At 34.8% G+C, this 19062-nt stretch overlaps 1 protein-coding gene across 1 annotated transcript; it reads right to left on the bottom strand.

The window, feature by feature from the left end:
- Positions 1-577: 577 nt before the first annotated feature.
- LOC132555014 (terminal nucleotidyltransferase 4A-like) lies at positions 578-15752 on the bottom strand. Its single transcript, XM_060219348.1, has 11 exons — positions 15330-15752; positions 13143-13266; positions 12843-12889; positions 11747-11867; positions 11186-11281; positions 8179-8319; positions 7565-7778; positions 6701-6824; positions 5940-6197; positions 3965-4100; positions 578-2730 (listed from the first exon to the last, which is right to left on the bottom strand). Exons 1-11 carry the CDS (start codon positions 15692-15694, stop codon positions 2134-2136), a joined length of 2223 nt encoding a protein of 740 aa, XP_060075331.1. The 5' UTR covers positions 15695-15752; the 3' UTR covers positions 578-2133.
- Between the last annotated feature and the right edge of the window lie 3310 nt (positions 15753-19062).

Here is a 19062-nt window from a genome sequence, read left to right as displayed (position 1 = left end):
GATATCTAACAAATTTTTTGTTAATTTTATCATTTTTCTTTTGTACAAAAATCTTTTCTAAATACATGTTCCATAGTATACTACCTTTGCTTATACATGAGAAGTTGTTCTGCTAGTTGAGAACGACTTCGGTTTTATTTGCAATGCCTCAATCATTTTGACAAAACATTGTCCTGCTTATTTACATGGACTCCAATAAATTCACAACTTGGATATATATAAAGTACACAAACATTTTTTAACTTATTATTTTTATGGAAATTTCAGATTCTTGCATAAAATTCCCAGTTTGAAAACTTAAAAAAAACCAAGTAAAATCATGTTTAAAACCTTTGATAAATTCAAATTGATCAAAATTGAGTCCAGTTGTGGAAAAAAAATCTTAAATTTCAATGACATGTATTGCATTTTTGATAACAGGTAAAACTCATCTGTAGAATGCCTCTTAACACTGCCAAACTAAGTGGTGTCCACAACCCATAGCTAAAATTATTGAATTTTATCAACAGAATCATTAAATATATACATGATCCATGTTATTTTTCCAAATATACAAAATCATAGCCATGTCATCGATGAAACAAAAAAAAAAAAAAAAAACAAAAATCATCCTTATATATATGCTATAGTAAGTACTGAGCTTAATGACCAACTTCATGTAAGTGGATATCCTGCAAACCTTTGAAAATGAAATTTTCAATGGTTTTTCTTTCCGACTTAAAAACTGCCACACCTGTTTTCTTCCTACAGCAGGATATTACATCCAAAATATTTTCAGACTGTAAATACAGAGAAAATATTACCTTTGCAAATTACTTACCTCTCATCAAAATACCAATACCACAAAATTTACAAATCATTCTCTTAAACACTTAAACATACACACGCATCATACGGAACATAAAATGGCTCCAGATACACTCTGTTATCCAATCAGTCAGTACCTGATCCAGTCAACACTGCCGTTCAACAGTCTGATGATTATCAATACATTACTATTCTGAAACAATGCCTTATGGAGTATGATGTCTTCAATATGCTGCCATAAATACATACTGAGTTACTCATGGATACAAGATATGCATAAATAAAATGATTATTGTCTTGGCTGATGTTTTCTCTTTTTTTTCTTTTTTTTTTTAATCTGCGACAACAGCAGAGCCATTTTTTTTTTTTGTTTTTCAAAACATTACACCATGGCGAAATCTTCCCCGTCTAAGGACGAGAACAGATTGTGAACACTAACTTCACATTCTCATGGACACGTGGATTTCACTGTGATATTCAAGGTCTTCATAGAGAAGTTTGTTGAACAAGACACATGCAACTCTGCTCTCAATCTTGCCCAAGTGCTTTATTCTGCAATGGATCCTGTATAAACCAATGTCATATCTATCACGAAAACCAGGATCCTACATCCTTGATCAACGCAGTCGAAGCTTGTATCAATAATTCTGTATCCATGACCATGGGATTTATCAAGAATTTATCTATATAATTTTTTTTTACAATGGTCAGAAGAACTGGAACTCTGTATCTACAATGACAGTGATCATGAAAAATGGGACCCAATATTCATATCCACACTCAATGCAGTCCAGATCTTGTGTCCATACTTGAAGTAGTCACCGGTCAGAAAAACTGGAATTCTGTATCTATGATGATTGTGACCATGAAAAATAAATCTGATATTAATATCCACTCTCAAGGCAGTCCAGATCTTGTGTCCATACTCGAAGCAGCCATTGACCTCAATACTGGCACTTAGTAGTTAGTTTAGGGTTGTAGATTGTTTTTGACAATACCAACAACCAGGCCTGGGAAGTACATATACACTCACAAACACACGTAGATGGGATTGAGAAATAAATGTCAGTTGATTATGTACAGATATCACAAAGTCTTTCGCAGATATCACATGGTTCTGTGAAATACACATGAAGAAATCGCTCAGGAAATTTTCGTGTGAATTCCTTGTTCTCCTCCTGTGCACACATTTTGTTTCTCGAACAAACACATAAACGTGAATCAGCCAAACTTATATATATACGTATACAATATATATACTAGCACATTTTCACACACAAAATACTGTTTTTTTAGTCTTCACACACTCTCTCAAGGAGGCCAGTGTTACCTGGCGCTGTTATTATTTTGGTTGAAATCCCTACGGCCACCATTGCCACCTCTGTTGTAATTGTTACTAGGGCCGCCTGAATGTAACATATGCGCACCCTGACCTTGCCCTATACTGCCGCCACCGACACTGTTTTTGCGGCGCTTGCCTTGAGATCTGCTGTACACTTTGCTGCCCTGGTGCCCGCTGGGGGGATAGCGGTTCCCTTTACCCCCAGGGACGCCACCCTGGGGACCAGATTGACTAGAATGTCCTGTGTGACCCCCGGAGCCAATGTTGTTTTGGGGTGTGTATTTTGGTACGGCCTCCACCACAACCTGTTCATGACTGGGCACTGTAACTGGTGTATTACTGGGCGTACCCCGTGGTGTATAGGAACTGTTGCTGGACCGTGTTGATGACACGCTGCTAGAACTTGCGTCCCGCGACTTGCTGGGACTACCACGTTGCTTGCTGAAGTCTCGGCTTCGTACAAACTCACGGGTGGCGACGACAGTGGAACGGGGACTGGACTTGGTGGTGGTAGAATTGGTGGGCTGGACTGTGGTATTCTGGACAGATTCTTGCTGATGCTGGGGGTCGGGCTCGGAGTCCTAAAACACAAAATAATATTCAATATTCTACTGTTGTTCCTTCAATTAACATTATTTTGACATTCACTATAAAACTTGTTACAATTGTGAAACATTTCACGCCTATTCTTAAACATCTACCCCCAACCCCGGACTCCAAGCTTCAGAGGTACTATACTTAGAACTTAATGGACAATTTTCAGAGAAGAAATGAGCTGTAACCAGAACCATAGATAGAATTGATTTATTTGGAGTCCTGGGGTCAAGTAGATATTTTCCTGGAATAACTGTATAATCTCATAAAGATAAAATACAGAAACAATCAAAGACAGCCCAGACTGAAGAGTCAAGTAGGTGACAGAAAAACGCCTTTTAAACAACATAGAAAATATACTTGCTACCATCTCTAATAATGCTCAATGTAGTTATTTCCGATAGCACAAATACCTGTGGAAATATGAAGTTGTGTCTACCTGGAATACATCTAACTATGGTCAAGATGATCATTAATGTATTATGACACTGAAGGCACATATCACCTCATATGTATCCTGAAATAGGCTGTCAAACGTTTTAAGAAATTTTATTTTCAAACTGTTTTACAAAAACACTTACCAAAATGGATCGCTGATCACATAAATCACAGATGTACAAACAACTATTCGAAAATTGAAACCAGACAAACAGATTCTAAAGATAAGTAAAAATTAAAGGTAAAACCCAAGGCTGTGAAGTGCTGGAGTCAGTTATACTGATCTACCAATACCTAACTAACATGACCAAATGATACAGAGCTAAAATCACCAGTGCTGTCAGTATTAAGACTGTGCAATGTACAGTCATGATAAAAAGTGCTTTATTGACTTGGTATTACACCCAGCAATTCATTTTCGTATTTCTTATCAATGGTTATTATACAATTAAATATAGATCTGCATCTAACATAGAGTTAAAGCATTTTCGAATATTTTATCAACGGTTATTATACCATTAAATATAGATCTGCATCTAACATGGAGTTAAAGCATTTTCGTATATTTTATCAATGGTTATTACACAATTAAATATAGATCTGCCTCTAACATGGAGTTAAAGAAGATACCAGTGAAAATATTGATTCTTCTTTTTCAGAATTGAGGGATGGGGCAGAACCAAGTGGAATCAAAGCCAGGTTTAGAGTACAAGTTCCATTAAATGGCCTATTATGATTACATATGAAGTGAGGTATAACTATCTTGGGTGCTAGTGTACTCACTGTGTCACTTGTGAGACTGGAACTACAACTGTTGTTTGGGGAGGAGGTAGAAGAGGACTGGTAGGGCGAGCTAGAGTCCGACTGCTCAATAGATTCCATAGGACCATCAGAGATCTTCACACTACCACTGCTTTGCCTGTAAAACAAACAGGTTGCTTTAGTAGTTGAATCTTACTTCCCCATCACCGGTCACTATATTGGTAGCTGAATTCAGCTTTATAGACTACAGGCTACTGTTTCACAGCAGTCACCTGTTGGTCTACTCTAAACTGTTAGTATGGTTAAGTTAAGTTTAAACTACAGTAATTCATGTTAATTATACTGATAAATTTGTCTACGATCACAGGTCACCGTAAGAAGCTAAGATACAACCACAAGTCAAAGTAGCAGTTAAACTTGTCCATGACCACCAGTCAAGCATTACAGTGAAACTTGTCAACGACCATCAGTCAAAGTTTACAGCAAATTTGTCCATGACCAAATGTCCAAGTTTGCAGCTGAACGTGTCTACAACCACAAGTCATAATTTGCAGCTAAACTTGTCCACCACCACAAGTTAAAGTTTGAAGCTAAAGCTGTCTACAACGACAAGTCTCCAATCACCAATATTTACATCTTAATTGGCCTTGGAAGAGAAGTTAAAGTCCAAAGCTAACCTAGGATACCTTTGACTACTAATTAACATAAACAACTTAATTTGCTTCTGGGTAATGAGACTGGCAAAGCCTGAAAATACCACAGATAATTATCAATACCTAACTTTCATTGACTCTTTCTCATTTTGAGAAGAAAAAAATCTAAAAATATGTCAAGAATTTCATTTTGTAAAATCAAATTTTGTTTAATTTGTCCAGCATTCCTCCATATGATTACTCCAACTTCCCTATATACTGGTTACAAGATGATAATAATAAAAAAAATGAACATAGGTTTGGAAAAGCTTTAAATTTTGGATTTATTTATTTTTTGCATCCACTTTTATCATATACCTCTACTGTAACTATCATCAAAATACTGAGTCACCAGCCAGTAAGTATTTTGTAAGCCAGACTCGTAACACTGATATCATACTGTTAATTTTTCAAAAATTCATTATTTTCTGCAAGTTCTCAGTCGCTTCTATGAATTTCTGAAAACATCATTGGTGTGTATACTTCACTTTCTACAAAGCAACACCCACAAGTGGGTCTTGCACACTGAGAACAAGGTTGATTAATCATGTTTACCCTTATCTTATTCATTTTTAGGTGTTTGATGGTTCTTTTCTAGAATTTTCAGGTGTTTATGTGTTCATAATGTTTTATTAAAAACTTTTGCCTAATTTATGTATTTCATAATGTCAAAATAATCTGACATTTAACCGTTTCCTCAGCCTTACACCTACAAAGACCAGTCTAGGGAATGTCTGGGCTTGAAATATTCTAACATTTACCACGAAACATTAGTGGGATAGTGGAACTATTTAAAAATCTACATGCTGGATAACAATACCCTTAAAATAAAATGATACATTCCAATTTTTAGTTATAGCCTAGCATACATTTTTGAAGAGAAAGAACAACAAAGATCCTTCAAACCAAAAATCAAAGGAACACGCCCACTGTTAATAACTTACATATCCTGTCAACAAACAAGGATACAGATTAGAATAGGATTACAAATTCAGAACATATGTAGCAATAGCAGAGATTAATTTTTTTCTAATGTGTTTCGAAACTGATTTCATAAGAGAACCCGAGTCAATCCTTGTTAAGGGCGACTTGTGATATATATTTCACAAAATGTGCTGAGGATTCCTTATCTTATGACAATAAGTGTAGAAGCTGTAATCCAAGGTGGAAAAGAAACAATTCCATATCTTGGAGATTTGCATTAAAATAATCTATTATATTAAAGCATAGGAATTAAAGGCCTGTTTTTTAAAACATCCAAAAATTAAATTACAAATAAGCATCTAAGTTAGCTTCCCACTCACCTGTTTTTCGCATCAACTGCCTCTGTACTGTGCTTTGGACTGCTATTGGCCACGCTGGCATAGCTGCGTGTTGTATTGTTGTTGTTTGCGTTGATCACGTTATTGCTGTTGTTGTTTCTGTTGTCATTGCTGCAGGTATGATTGTCATTGCTTGGCTGTGTCATGGGATTGTTGGGGATGAAGATAGGGAAAGTGTCCTTGATCCACTTACGATAGTCTACCACCTCATCTGTTACTCTTACAATCCTACCCAATATACTACAAACAAATATATCAATAATCAGCATATTGTCACATATCACAAAAAGTACAATGTGAAAAAAAAGGAATACAAATTAAGGGGGTTTGACAGAAATATTTATGCATAATAATTTATTAATATGCATTTCATTTAATCAGAAGTCAGAAGTTTTGAGCCATGAGGCAAATCTAATATAATGTGTGTAATAAAGGGTTCTTTGTAGGCACATTTCTATCAAAACCTTTGACATACTATGTGTTATTCTAAGACATTGTTTTTTGTTATTCTGATAATGAGTCAGTATATATTCTAATTTCATTCCAAACCCTAACAGCTTTCAACAGCTCCACCATTTTCTCATTCTTTCCCAAAAGATATGTCAGAATTTTGTAAATACAAAGCTGACTTCCTGTCAGAATTGATAATAAATGTTTATTTTTCAACATAAGTGGGTTAATGACTGTACAAGAATAAAGGATTGTACATTGTAATGTTCATGTTAGAAAATGTGTATTCCTACCTGTGGTTTGGTCCGAGAATATGACTGTTTTGAGGCATCACAGTATAAGTCATGACTAGGTAGGCATATTCAAATGACTGCTTTACTTTCATAGCACCATACGAACTACGACCAATGTCGTTACCTTGAAAAAAAGACAGATTCTTATTAGCCCAGACACCAGTATCATAAACACAGGACTAGAGTTATTCAAGGACTTCTTCAGAGATGCATACCATAAACAATGAGCAACATAGTTCATACTTACCAGACATTTCCTACTATTTGTAAGCTAACAAAGCATTCCAATAGCTGTGTGAACCACTGTATTATACCTATATGCATACCCATATATTACAACATTTAATAACAGGTATATTAGATTCCAATTTGGGTTTTTTTTTATTATTTCAAATGAAAACAATGTTTACCTACTCTCAGTGAGGGGATCCTCTCTATAGATAAGGGTTACCTACCCTCAGTGAGGGGATCCTTTCTATAGATAAGGTTACCTACCCTCAGTGAGGGGATCCTTTCTACAGATAAGGGTTACCTACCCTCAGTGAGGGGATCCTCTCTACAGATAAGGGTTACCTACCCTCATTGAGGGGATCCTCTCTATAGATAAGAGTTACCTACCCTCAGTGAGGGGATCCTCTCTATAGAAAAGAGTTACCTACCCTCAGTGAGGGGATCCTCTCTATAGAAAAGAGTTACCTACCCTCAGTGAGGGGATCCTCTCTACAGATAAGAGTTACCTACCCTCAGTGAGGGGATCCTCTCTATAGATAAGAGTTACCTACCCTCAGTGAGGGGATCCTCTCTACAGATAAGGGTTACCTACCCTCAGTGAGGGGATCCTCTCTATAGATAAGAGTTACCTACCCTCAGTGAGGGGATCCTCTATACAAAGAAGGGATGGCCTGTAGCCGCTATCCATGTTTTTCTGTATCTCCTCCTTCCTGATGTAGGCCCCACCCTTCTTTATCCGTATCCCAGTGTTGATGTAATTGAAGTTCCTTCCATAAAGTTCAAAGAATTCTATCAGCAGCACTCCAAGATTTGCTTCTGGACTAGTGGCATCATAGCGGGGATGAAGCTAAAAAACATGTCAAATTATACATGTGAAATACATTTGCCATTGGCTAATTCTTGACTGTGAGTTTCTACTTGTATATTCAAGAATTGATTCTTTTTCTACATGATGGCACAATTGGTACCTGAAGGTTCCAAGACCTTCAATGCCATTTTATCGTGTATATATTTGAGATGATAAAAATAACACATTATGAAGACACCAGGATTTAGACCTCGAGGAATGAAATATATCAGATTACTACTGTAAATCTGCACAAGCAAAGGGAGTGTGAGCTGTGCACTTGGATTATCAAAGCAGTTGAAATCATTTAAACTATTTTTATATGTAAATGATGAATAGTGTGAAATTTACAAAATACAGTTGTTTAACCAAAGGTAATTGACATGACAGTGACATTTACCTGGAGAAAGCTGACAGTAAGATAGATAAGACTGTAGGAACTGATGCCACCAGTAAACACCTCGTTGAGGTCCCGTTGTAGAAGGAACTGCTTCAGAACCAACACCAGGTACTTCAGGTTGGGAAACTGCTCCATAAATTTCTGGCAAAAAATATATTCATATTAGTCAACATCATATAACAAGCGTGACAAATATACCTATACAACACTAAAATGCATATTATGTGTGATTGGTGCAATTACAAATCAAATTATATGGGTGACTGGTTCATTTGGAGCCCCAAAAAATTCAAATGTGGGGTAAACTTGACACAGAAAATAAGATTTTGTGGGTCAACAATTTAGTTGATTGATTTTTAATGAGATTGAAATTTAATCTTCAATTTATTTTTTCAAATATGCATTTGTTCCCAATCCAAAAGTTCAAGGGATATAACTCATGTTGGTTTTAAAAACTCCCATGGAATGCATGAACTAATGCAACTTCAAAAAAAGGGAAGGATAACTGGAGTATACATGAGGTGGCCACATGGCTTTGCCAATATGGCCTTGAATAATTAATGGGCGTTCATTAGTCCAGCTGATTCATGCTTGTTCGTAATCCAAAATCACATCAATACACTGTAGTGGACTAGCCATAAGCAAGTCTCATTTTTGCCTGGATTTAACATTATGAGAAAATAATGACAACATGTGAAATAAAGTGAAAATGGCATATAAATTGCATTTCTGTCCACATGCAAACTTTTGAGTGTGGCAATATTGTGATTTCCCACCCCCAGTTTTGACACTTCTGTATTTAGTGTGTATATGCAAGCAGAAATAGGAAATATTCACACAGCTTGGGAAAATATACTGACATTTTTATATCAAAATTTGGGGAAAACAGACAATGTTTTTGCTCTGTGAAGCAACATTTATTTGGCTTTGAAAAAAAGGCAACAGAACCAAATTTTGTGCACGTAATGATAACACGGGAAACAAGATAACACAAATTAAAAGATAGACACACAATCATATATATATATTAATACTACAAGTTTAATTTCTATCTATTATTCTAAATTGTTCCATACAATGTATTTAAAAGGAAAACTTCTACCTGAGTACTAGCTTGATGCCTGTTTACCTTGAATGGTTAAAAAAACTGAAATTTGTGATTTGGCCTGTTTCCATGGTAACAGAAAAAGTATTCAAATGGAAACCCTCTCCATACCAAAAGATACTTCTAGCTTAATAAGTGTAAAAAGTTTTGAGCAATTATCTTTAACAGTTTCAGAGCACTGGTCCAGAAAAACTGAATTGTGTGATGAAGGTTATCTGTTTCCATGGTAACAGAAAAAATTTTAGCTTGGGGACTAACCTAATATATACAGAAAGAATTGTGGAGTTAAGTGGAATGGTTTTAAAGTTTTGCCGGGAAAGGAAAATTAACACTAAATTCTGTGTTTTTTGACTAGGTTTCCATTGAAACAGAAAAATATGGAAATGAAATGTTGTCAATAGCAAAAAGTACCACTGGGGCACTAAATTAATATATACAGCAAGTTCTGTAAAGTTGAGCTGAATGGTTTTGAAGTATAGCCCAGAAAAGAGGGACACAAGCATACACACACAGAGCCCAAATTAACAGAGCACAAATGTGTTTCACATTGGGTAATAAAATTTTATTGGGGTTACTTAAAGTAACAAATTTAATTGTGTGAGGATTTGGATTTGGCAAAAGCTCTATTGTATACATGCTTGGGTATTGAACAAATTTTATTGTATGGGTGGCTGGGGTAAAACATAAGGGCCTCCCGACCCCCCATACATTAAATTCTGGCTATGGGTGGCTGGGGTAAAACAATAAGTGCCTCCTGACCCCCTGCAAATTTAATTCTGGCTATGGGTGACTGGGGTAAAACAAGAAGTGCCTCCGGACCCCCCCCCAAAACATTTAATTCTGTAACAGCCCTCACTGAAATCATCGAAACATTGTTCATGATACTATCTTACACATTTCTATTGGTGCCATCAGCATCTGTCACACAAAGATGCATTGCATAGTATTTTATGTTATTTTTACCAAGAAAATCAATACATTAACACCTGGCACACCTTTCATATTCTACTACAATGAAGGTGATTATAAAACTTGTTGTCACAGTAGGATTTCAGTGACAACAAATCTGTTGCTATACCAACAATCTGTAAACTTGAACCGATTTCCAGTTTCTTGACCTTATATCAGGATTATTTTTATAAATATTATCTCTCAGCATGTAATCACAAGCACTGGTAATGAGGCAAAGTTCAATGCAAGTGCAATGTTCTCACTAAATTCTTTAAACAGGTCTTTTGATATTCTAGTATACATGTCAGAAATATATTTTACTTGAAATTTTTGTTAAAAAAAATCAATGAAAGATAATCTAACAGTTTGTGCAGGCAAGCTGTTGTTAATAAAAACAATTGGGAGTATGGCAAATAATTACATACTGATGTATAATGATCACTAATATCACCTTGTTAAATCATATTAGCAACATGTCGTACAGATATCTGCTTAATCCTTTGACAAAATAATTATTCAATTTGAATATCAATGTGCATGCATGCAGCATAAATTGGAGTTTTACTTAACACTGTAAAAGTGACCTGAGCGACTTAAGTTAGTCTTACCCAAGGGTACAATGAAAACACAAGTGTTTCTTAACAGCTTTCTGAGAAACGCAAACTGATCTACGTAAGAATCAAACATTCTGAGTTACATCCCACATTGTAAATAGGGATTTAGGCTTTAACCTTAACATACAACCTTGAAAGTTAGCTCCAGAAGAACACATGATTACCTCTCTAAGGTTTATGAATTTAATTGAGAGCTTCACTCATGGTAAATGTTGGCTGACAGATAAACATATGAATGGTTAGACATTATCAATATTTGTTGACTTTCAGGATTTATGCTTTCTGCAGTGCTAAAATCTAGTGTCATGTTCACATCAACTTTAATAAGTTCTGTTACCTTGATTAGTGCAGCACTTTCCACTGAGTTCTTTGTATTAAAACTGATATCCACTTTAATTTCAGTCTGCAAGTCTGTGAGTTTGACAATAGGGACCTGCAAAAATAAGTATCAATGTATTTACAAATGAACTGACAGTCAAAATCTGCTTCTGAAAGTTGAATAAACCACTGTGGATTCATTTATTTCTGTTGGGTTCAAATTTCATTGTTTCTACAAATTAGACAGTTTCGTGGACGTGAACGTTAGAATTTTCCCTAAGAAAGATGTTTTTACTTGCGTTTTCAGAAGTGTGAGTATTGAATTCCAACGTGATGCCTACAATAACAATTCATATGATGTTTCGCTTCCTTGTCGAAAATTTTTTGAAAATAAATCTCACACAAGCATTTGTCAAAATTACAATGTACTCATATCCAATAAACAATTTCAACATAATCAAAGTTAAAATCAAAGTACTGTAAAAAGTTTACAATACCAAGAAAAGCGAGTGCAGTCCTCAGATGTGTTAGGGTAGATGAACATTTGACGCTGCTGTCAATAAAACAGGTGTGTACTTACGGAGGCCTTGTCCAACACCTTGATGGAGGCGTGGTCAGTATAGCCCTTGTCAAGGAGGGCCTTCTGCAGCATAAACAAGGGAGGAGATTTCCACTTTCCAAACACAACCAGATCTATATCACTGGACAGAAAATAAAACCAATTATTTACATAGCTACTGATTTCAAAAGAAACCCACTTGAAGATCTAATTTCTATTCTTTTCATGGAAAATCTTGAAATATAGTTCATGTCATGTTTCATTTGTAACAAATATCACAGCTTCCTTATAAAATATGAGTTTTCTGAATATATTCATAAGGACTTGAAATGCTCAAATAGTTAATGCCATTTTAAAAGTAATTGTCAAGAAAATTACTCACAGTAATGTGCTTTACTTCTTAAATCTATTTTTTAAACTTTTGTTAAATCTACCATTAACAACATATCCCAGAGTTATCTTTATGCCACCACTCAATAATAGTTATTGGTTCTATGCATGACCAATCTTTTCTCTACTCTTCCATTCTTAGAAAAATATCCAATTGATAAAAGAACTTTTATCACTTCCATGAAAAAATTGTACTTAGCTATTTTTCATTTGATGCAAAATGAACCTTTAGAAAAATGCCACCGAAGTGAACCGAGATCATTTTTTCTTTTTGTCAAACTAGTTAACCAAAAGTCTGATACCAAATTACAAAAAAGACAAACAAACAAAAATAAATAAAGGGAAAAAATGAGAACAAAAACTCATTAACAGAATAGTTTTCAGTATTAATGAATATATCTCAGTCATGTTGAGCACTAATAGTGTACCCCAACACCCTTAAAGAAGGTTAAAAAAAAAAACACCCAAAATTAGTAAAATTCAAGACCAACTTTTACCATAAAATAAAGGTAAATACTCTGCCATAAAAACCCTCCAGTTTCATAACACCAAGAGGAACACTGCTAATAATTTGGCATAGACACTCGGGTTGCAGTCTCTTGAAAGAGTCTAAAATTAAAAACCCACAAACTTCAAATATATGTTATTACTGAAACCAATGTTAGATATCCTCTATATACATATACATCCATTCATTGCATGATCAAATCCTTCAATCTCCTCTAACCTTGTAGGTAGGTATAAGCCGGTCTTGAAGCTGCCAAAAATTTCAACCTGTAAGAGAAATTAATTCTCAATTATCATTATGAACATCACAACAGTGTATTCTTAAGAATTGTCTTTCAATGTGTTATCCGAATACAGTTCCTTACAATAATATAAAATTGTGTATGAAGAGATACATAAACAAAAGATTTGTTCACAATCGAACATGCATACATATATGATTTTGATGTTCTCTTATTGTATTACTTAAAATTATTTGCCAGGAATTTCTCAACCCACACTTTGAAAACATAGGACATACCGAAGCATCTTTCCAAAGGTCTTTGACCACAGACCGTATCCTTTGAACGACCTCTGACCTCATATTTGCTTCCTCCGGTGTAGGAGACATGTACATGAAGAAATCTTTGATTTCTTCATGAAGCCTGTAAAGAAAAAAGATTATTTTTTTCTTACTTAGAAGATCAATTGAAAGGACATATCTGTTGAATGATGCAATTTTAACTCAGCTACAAACTGTATCTAATTTTAAATTTGCGTTGAAAGATGACATTCCCCGAGTGTTTTTCATACAGCCACTAAGTGAAAGTCTTGTCTATACATTGATGATTAGGTCTGCTTATCCCATTACAGGGTCTAAGTTTTCTCGATGAGCAAAGCCATTGACAGCTTGACATTTTAAGTGATCAATTGATGGCTACATATCAAGTAACCTTAGACCAATACTATTCAGAATAAAGAAATATTACAATGTATCTTTACATAGCCTATGTTATTCAATTTTATACATATCAGTATAAATTGGGAAAATATAGTAAAAGCTTTATCTCATATAGCAAAAACACCTACATTTGTCGCAGAGACAAAACCTACAAATATGATGGGTAAAAACAGACAGAAAACATGCAACCAACCAAAAATGTATTAGAAATGAGGTAGATATTCAGGATTTTCCTATTGAATTTTGGTAAAGTAACATACTATGTGTCGGAGGGAAAAAAACCTTTTACAGCAATGACATATAGTGGTCAATAATATAACCTAAACTCCCCCCATGTGAAAATAACAAAAATGGAGCTGTATGACCATGTCAATCAAGTAATACAAAATAAACCTCTAATTCACTGAACATGTCTATAATTCATCTTCCAGGATCAAACAGCTTATCAGTATTAAATCATAAGAATAAAGAATATTTAAAGAATCATTTCTGATTTTCTTTTAGCTCTGTATATCTTGTATATCTGGGTGAAATGATTCAATGTGATTTGATATGCATAATATCTGCTATTCTATTTAATTTTCCATATTGTTTAGCTATTTCAATACACCATTTATCACTTAACAGTCAACCAAACTAGATGATAAACATTACCTTCTGACTGCCATGTCATTAATATTTTTACAATTTTCTTTCTTATTTTTGAAAGCAAAAAAACTTTACATTTTACTTCTTTATCAACTTGTTGGTCAATAGAAAGTAAACATTTTAAACGCACTATACTGATCTTGTTCCAATAAATATTACATAGCAGTTGACTGTAATGTTCCTTTTAAAATCAGGACGAAATATTACTCAAAGCAGCCTTAGTGAATGGTATCATAAATCATATTGTATCTGAGCTACAATGTATCATTAAAGCCCTTATTTTTATGCAATATTTTTCTTTTGGAAAGTCACAGCTGTCTGACATAAATACAAAGGAAATTAGAGCATTATTTCCACAGAGACAGGTAAGATTATCGCAAAAATTTTCTCTTTCAATAAAACACTTAAAAAGATAACTAGAGCTACCAGATTTAAAAAAAAAATTATCTTTGAAATGCAATGTTATTAATTTATTTTTAATGATATCACTGACATTTGATCCAGAGATAGAGTTATGAAACCGGTTTCCCTTTTTAGAAGTCACAAATTATATAATGAAACTAAACTAAAACTGAAAGTGGTTGCATTGGAATCAAATTCTAAGAAAAATACTCACAAAAAATGTTTTTGTATTTAACAGGAATGACTAAGCGGCACGAAAACACATATCTATAAAAGTTTAGCTCCCTGAGACACGTAAAACACATTAAGCTAGCAACACGCGTTATCCGTTTATGTGTGTGTGCTGTGCAACGTGTGTCACCGCGTGTGTCTGGTTTTGGTTTATTGAGGTTAATCAACCAAACAGGCAAACACCAAAACAAATTCATTTTTTAGATATCAAAACACCACTCATATCAATAGGCACACTGGTTTTTACTCACATCACGAATAAGATACCAAATTTTCAAACTTTTGAAAGCCAAATAATCTGTTATTAATCTACGGACGATTTCCCCTATGGTGCCCCGTATTTTTAAAGTTCTTGCACAACACATGTGCACCCATGTTCCGTCTATTGCCAAGTCAATGACGATATAAAGAAACACACAAATAGTACACCTAAACAAATATGCAATTTCGAAGCAATCTATATAACCCATGATTATCTTTACAAACCCAATAACGTCCGGTTGATACTTCTTTTTCTTGGGCTTCCAAGGGGTGAGGCCGCCATCTTCCTTCAACAAATGCTTGTACGACGAATGGTTCAAACCGTATGTACTGGCACGATTGTCTCTCTTTCGTTTGAAACTGTTTTCCTGATTATGAATACTATTCTGTCGATTCGTCGGAGCAGACTTCTGATCAAAATTGTTCGTTATATCCAGAGGAATAAACTCGGCAGGCTTATGATCCAAGTTAGGATTCGAGTTATTGAGAGACATGTTATCAACGCCTATCTGAGCTTCAATTATCCTTGTCCACACATCATGAGCGACACCTAACTGTTCCGGCGGATACCAAGCAATTCTTGGATCCATATAGTCAATTTGAATGAAATATTCAACTCATTCGTTCGTGCCGTTAATTTGCCAGGAAAACTTACTTTAGTGAAGCGGCTGTCACTTTTTTTTTCGAATTTGCAGAGGATGGTTGCCACTGCGCAGGTCCAAAGGAGATTCATGTATTTATCAGAATAACAAAATAAAATTATTAACGAAATGATTTCAAAAATAACACAAAATTTAAGTCTATTAGCAAAAATATGTTCAAGTAGTGTTAATTTTCTTTATCCTAACATTCTAAATCTAAAATATTTCAAAAGTACACAGTTTGCGAAATATAAGCCTTTCATACTTATCGAGTTGCTTTTCGAAGGTAAAAACCACAGTTGTATAAATGAAGCACACTTCACGGGGGAAGCATGTAGCCGGATCCTTTTTGACAGGTCTATAATTGAGGCCCATATGGGGTCTTTTAATACGATTGCTTTCATAATGGTATTTGAATTTGCGATATTTGAATTTTGAAATCTTGGACACCTGCTTTCTACGGGTAAACGATAATACATAGAAAGTAAAATATGGCATGTCCAGGGACATGTGTAGTTTATATATGCGGCATACGTATACTCATTAAGAAAATCTAAAAAGATAGTAAACAAAACTGAAAATGAGATGATATTTAACGGAAATATTAGACAGAAACATATTGATAATTGATAACGACAAAGGTCACAAATACGCCATCAAAAGATAGCACACTACAACCAATATAATGGTATATGCTTATATCTAGTGTTTTTGTATACATACAAATGTACGTGTACATACATTCAGACAGACAGAAAGACAGACATACAGTTGCCTATTGTCATTGAATTACGTAAGGTCTAATGAAAATAACGTAAGAAATTTAAATTAATCAGATTAATAATTGATATGAGCATAGACGATACGTCTCTGATAAGAATACATTCCAAAAGTTTGGAAGAAGCATCTGATAAGGAAGGAACCCTGGATGAACAAGATTTATATATTTATTTCAAAGAAATGTAGAAATTGGGCAAATATTGTATATTTCACCGGCGTGGAATACCTTATTAAATTGAACGGAATCAGATAGATTATTCCGTGCATAGCATCCACGTGTTTATCAAACGGAATTTGATCAGTGTGAGGTGAGGCACCCAGTCACCATTGCATCTGAAATACCATAAAAAGTCACATATTGTATAATTTAGATTCTGATGATAATACAATAATGTGACCGCGTAAAGTTTTGTTTTCGAAAGCAGTTAGTAAATATTCATTTCATCGAGAAAAAAACAACTTTTTTTGAAAACAACTTTAGGTTTTCATGTTTATGTACAATGATCTTAGATTGCCCCCGCTGTGAGGCTTCATGTGGGTGTGTACGTTCAGAAAATACTTTTTCTGTGTTACCATTGCAGCGCATTGGCTTGTCATGGTAAAACTTAGTCTTTTAAGATATTACTGAGCAAAGATTTCGATCGGGTTTGGCACGAGAGTCATCTCTGCAAACTTTCTAACCAGGATTTCGAGGCTTCTTCATAACTGGAGATAAAAGTTGTTCTTGAAATTAGCCTAATATTAATACTGATGTTCTACAAAGTTCCATCCTTGGTCCTCGTTTTTTTCTCATTTGTGACAATTAGGAGAATAAGACCAGATGTTCCAAAAGAGTAATCGTCTTTCGCCTCATCGACGACACCCGCCATATAATAAATCTTGGTCTGTTCAAGTAGTTGAAACTAAGTTATGACATATTTGCAAACGGGAACAAGGGTTGAAAAAAAACCAACAGCTTCACTAACCAGCGTGAAATACGTCCAACTTCACATCGCATACTGATATAGAATACTTCCCAATGAGATCATTACATCGACCGCAAACTTTCCTATAACCCCTGTACTTCTAGAATAGGTGCAAACAATTTGAATTACGATCTTTAAAATACACAAACAGACAATGATAGTGTTAGTCAATTTTGATCCTTACAAAGCTGAAACCCATTTCAAACGTGCTTGGAAATTGCACCCTCCCTCCCTGAATATGAATAATACCAATATTTTTTAACGGTCACGTCACAGAAATCTCGCTATACTTCTTTCCAGTAATTGGTGCTGAAATGATATATTAATCACGGGAACTACCTAATGGAACAGCATACAATTCTGTTATATAAAATGGTTCATGAACTTATCCCAACTCCTTCAGGTCTCAGCTCTCGTGATAACAAAGCTCCTGACCTCAATACTAGTGTTGCTACTAACTTTCGTCTCGGCATCGCTTGTCACACAATTTAATTCGTACATGATTTTTTTCGCATTTCGTAAATTACTGACTCCTAGATTTACTTACCTGACATCACAAAGTGTGACCCCGACCCTTCTACCTCAAAACTCAGACTAAGAAAAACAAAAGTCCCATCTATCTATTATAGTGGTGATAGGATGCGTCGGATTCGGTGTCCAATGCTGGATCAAGGTTAGATTGTAGTTCTCCCAAAATTTTACTCGTTTCATAGAAATCCTAATAATAGTGTTGTATGTATAGAATACTTCTTCCTACGCTTCTTCTTACGATGTGATATTTTTTCTCAACTTCGTTAATCCGCTTGTTTGGAAATGACTATTTACAAAATGCTGCGTTATTCTTGTGCAATTGTGCATTTCAATGAGCTTGGATTCGGGATTTTGAGTTATGTGTCGATACCCCCAATTTTACATGTAAGATTTGTATAAATATGAGTGATGTGACATACATTATTCAAAGTCCCGAAATCGAGCTGCGGTGTTTCTCGCCTCTTGCACTCGAATGCACGGTTCATATGACTATGGGGTTCGAATACTCAGTTTTCATCAAACATTACTTCTATCGATCTTAATGTATTGCAGTGGAATGCTGGGCAACACCCCCAACACCCAACCTAAACATTAATCTGTTACAGGGACTATGAACACAACTAAATAAAACAAAACTTATCATTGTGACGTATAGTGCAATCGTGTCATGATAAGCTTTCCGGTGATATCATTCATACAAGTATTTTATATATATCATATTGTAATGAAAAGGGCTAAAAAAGAGGGGAAAATGTGTCCAATCTGTTTAATCAGCAATAGAATATCTTAAAAAACAAAAATCATGCAATAAAATCTGATTTCCAAATTTCCTTTGAATCATGTTTAGCACCATGGTATGTTGTTGTTATCGTATTTAGATATGATGGTTGTTTGATAAGAAGTAGGTATTAAGAAAAATCTTTAATTCTCAGAAGCAGTGACATATAATAATTATATGTCACTGTCAGAAATTTTATTTAGAAAATATCACTCGGAAGGGAGAGAACGGATTCACGTAATATCAGTTTAGTACTCGTTATA

The sequence above is a fragment of the Ylistrum balloti genome, unplaced genomic scaffold (genome assembly GCF_031769215.1).
Source record: "Ylistrum balloti isolate Yb309-2 unplaced genomic scaffold, AGI_CSIRO_Ybal_v1 Utg370450, whole genome shotgun sequence".
NCBI lineage: Eukaryota > Metazoa > Mollusca > Bivalvia > Pectinida > Pectinidae > Ylistrum > Ylistrum balloti.
Note: the sequence above shows the minus strand (reverse complement) of the source record. Positions and strands in the feature narration are given on the sequence as shown.

What these genes read in the sequence shown, in the direction of transcription:
- LOC132555014 (XM_060219348.1), bottom strand. Translation starts at nt 15,694, where the DNA reads ATGGATCCAAGAATTGCTTGGTATCCGCCGGAACAGTTAGGTGTCGCT. An exon ending in ATTCTCGGACCAAACCACAG is followed by an intron (nt 6,198 to 6,700) that starts GTAGGAATACAC and finishes ATTTGTTTGTAG; the next exon opens with TATATTGGGTAGGATTGTAA. An exon ending in GCAGTTGATGCGAAAAACAG is followed by an intron (nt 4,101 to 5,939) that starts GTGAGTGGGAAG and finishes TTTGTTTTACAG; the next exon opens with GCAAAGCAGTGGTAGTGTGA.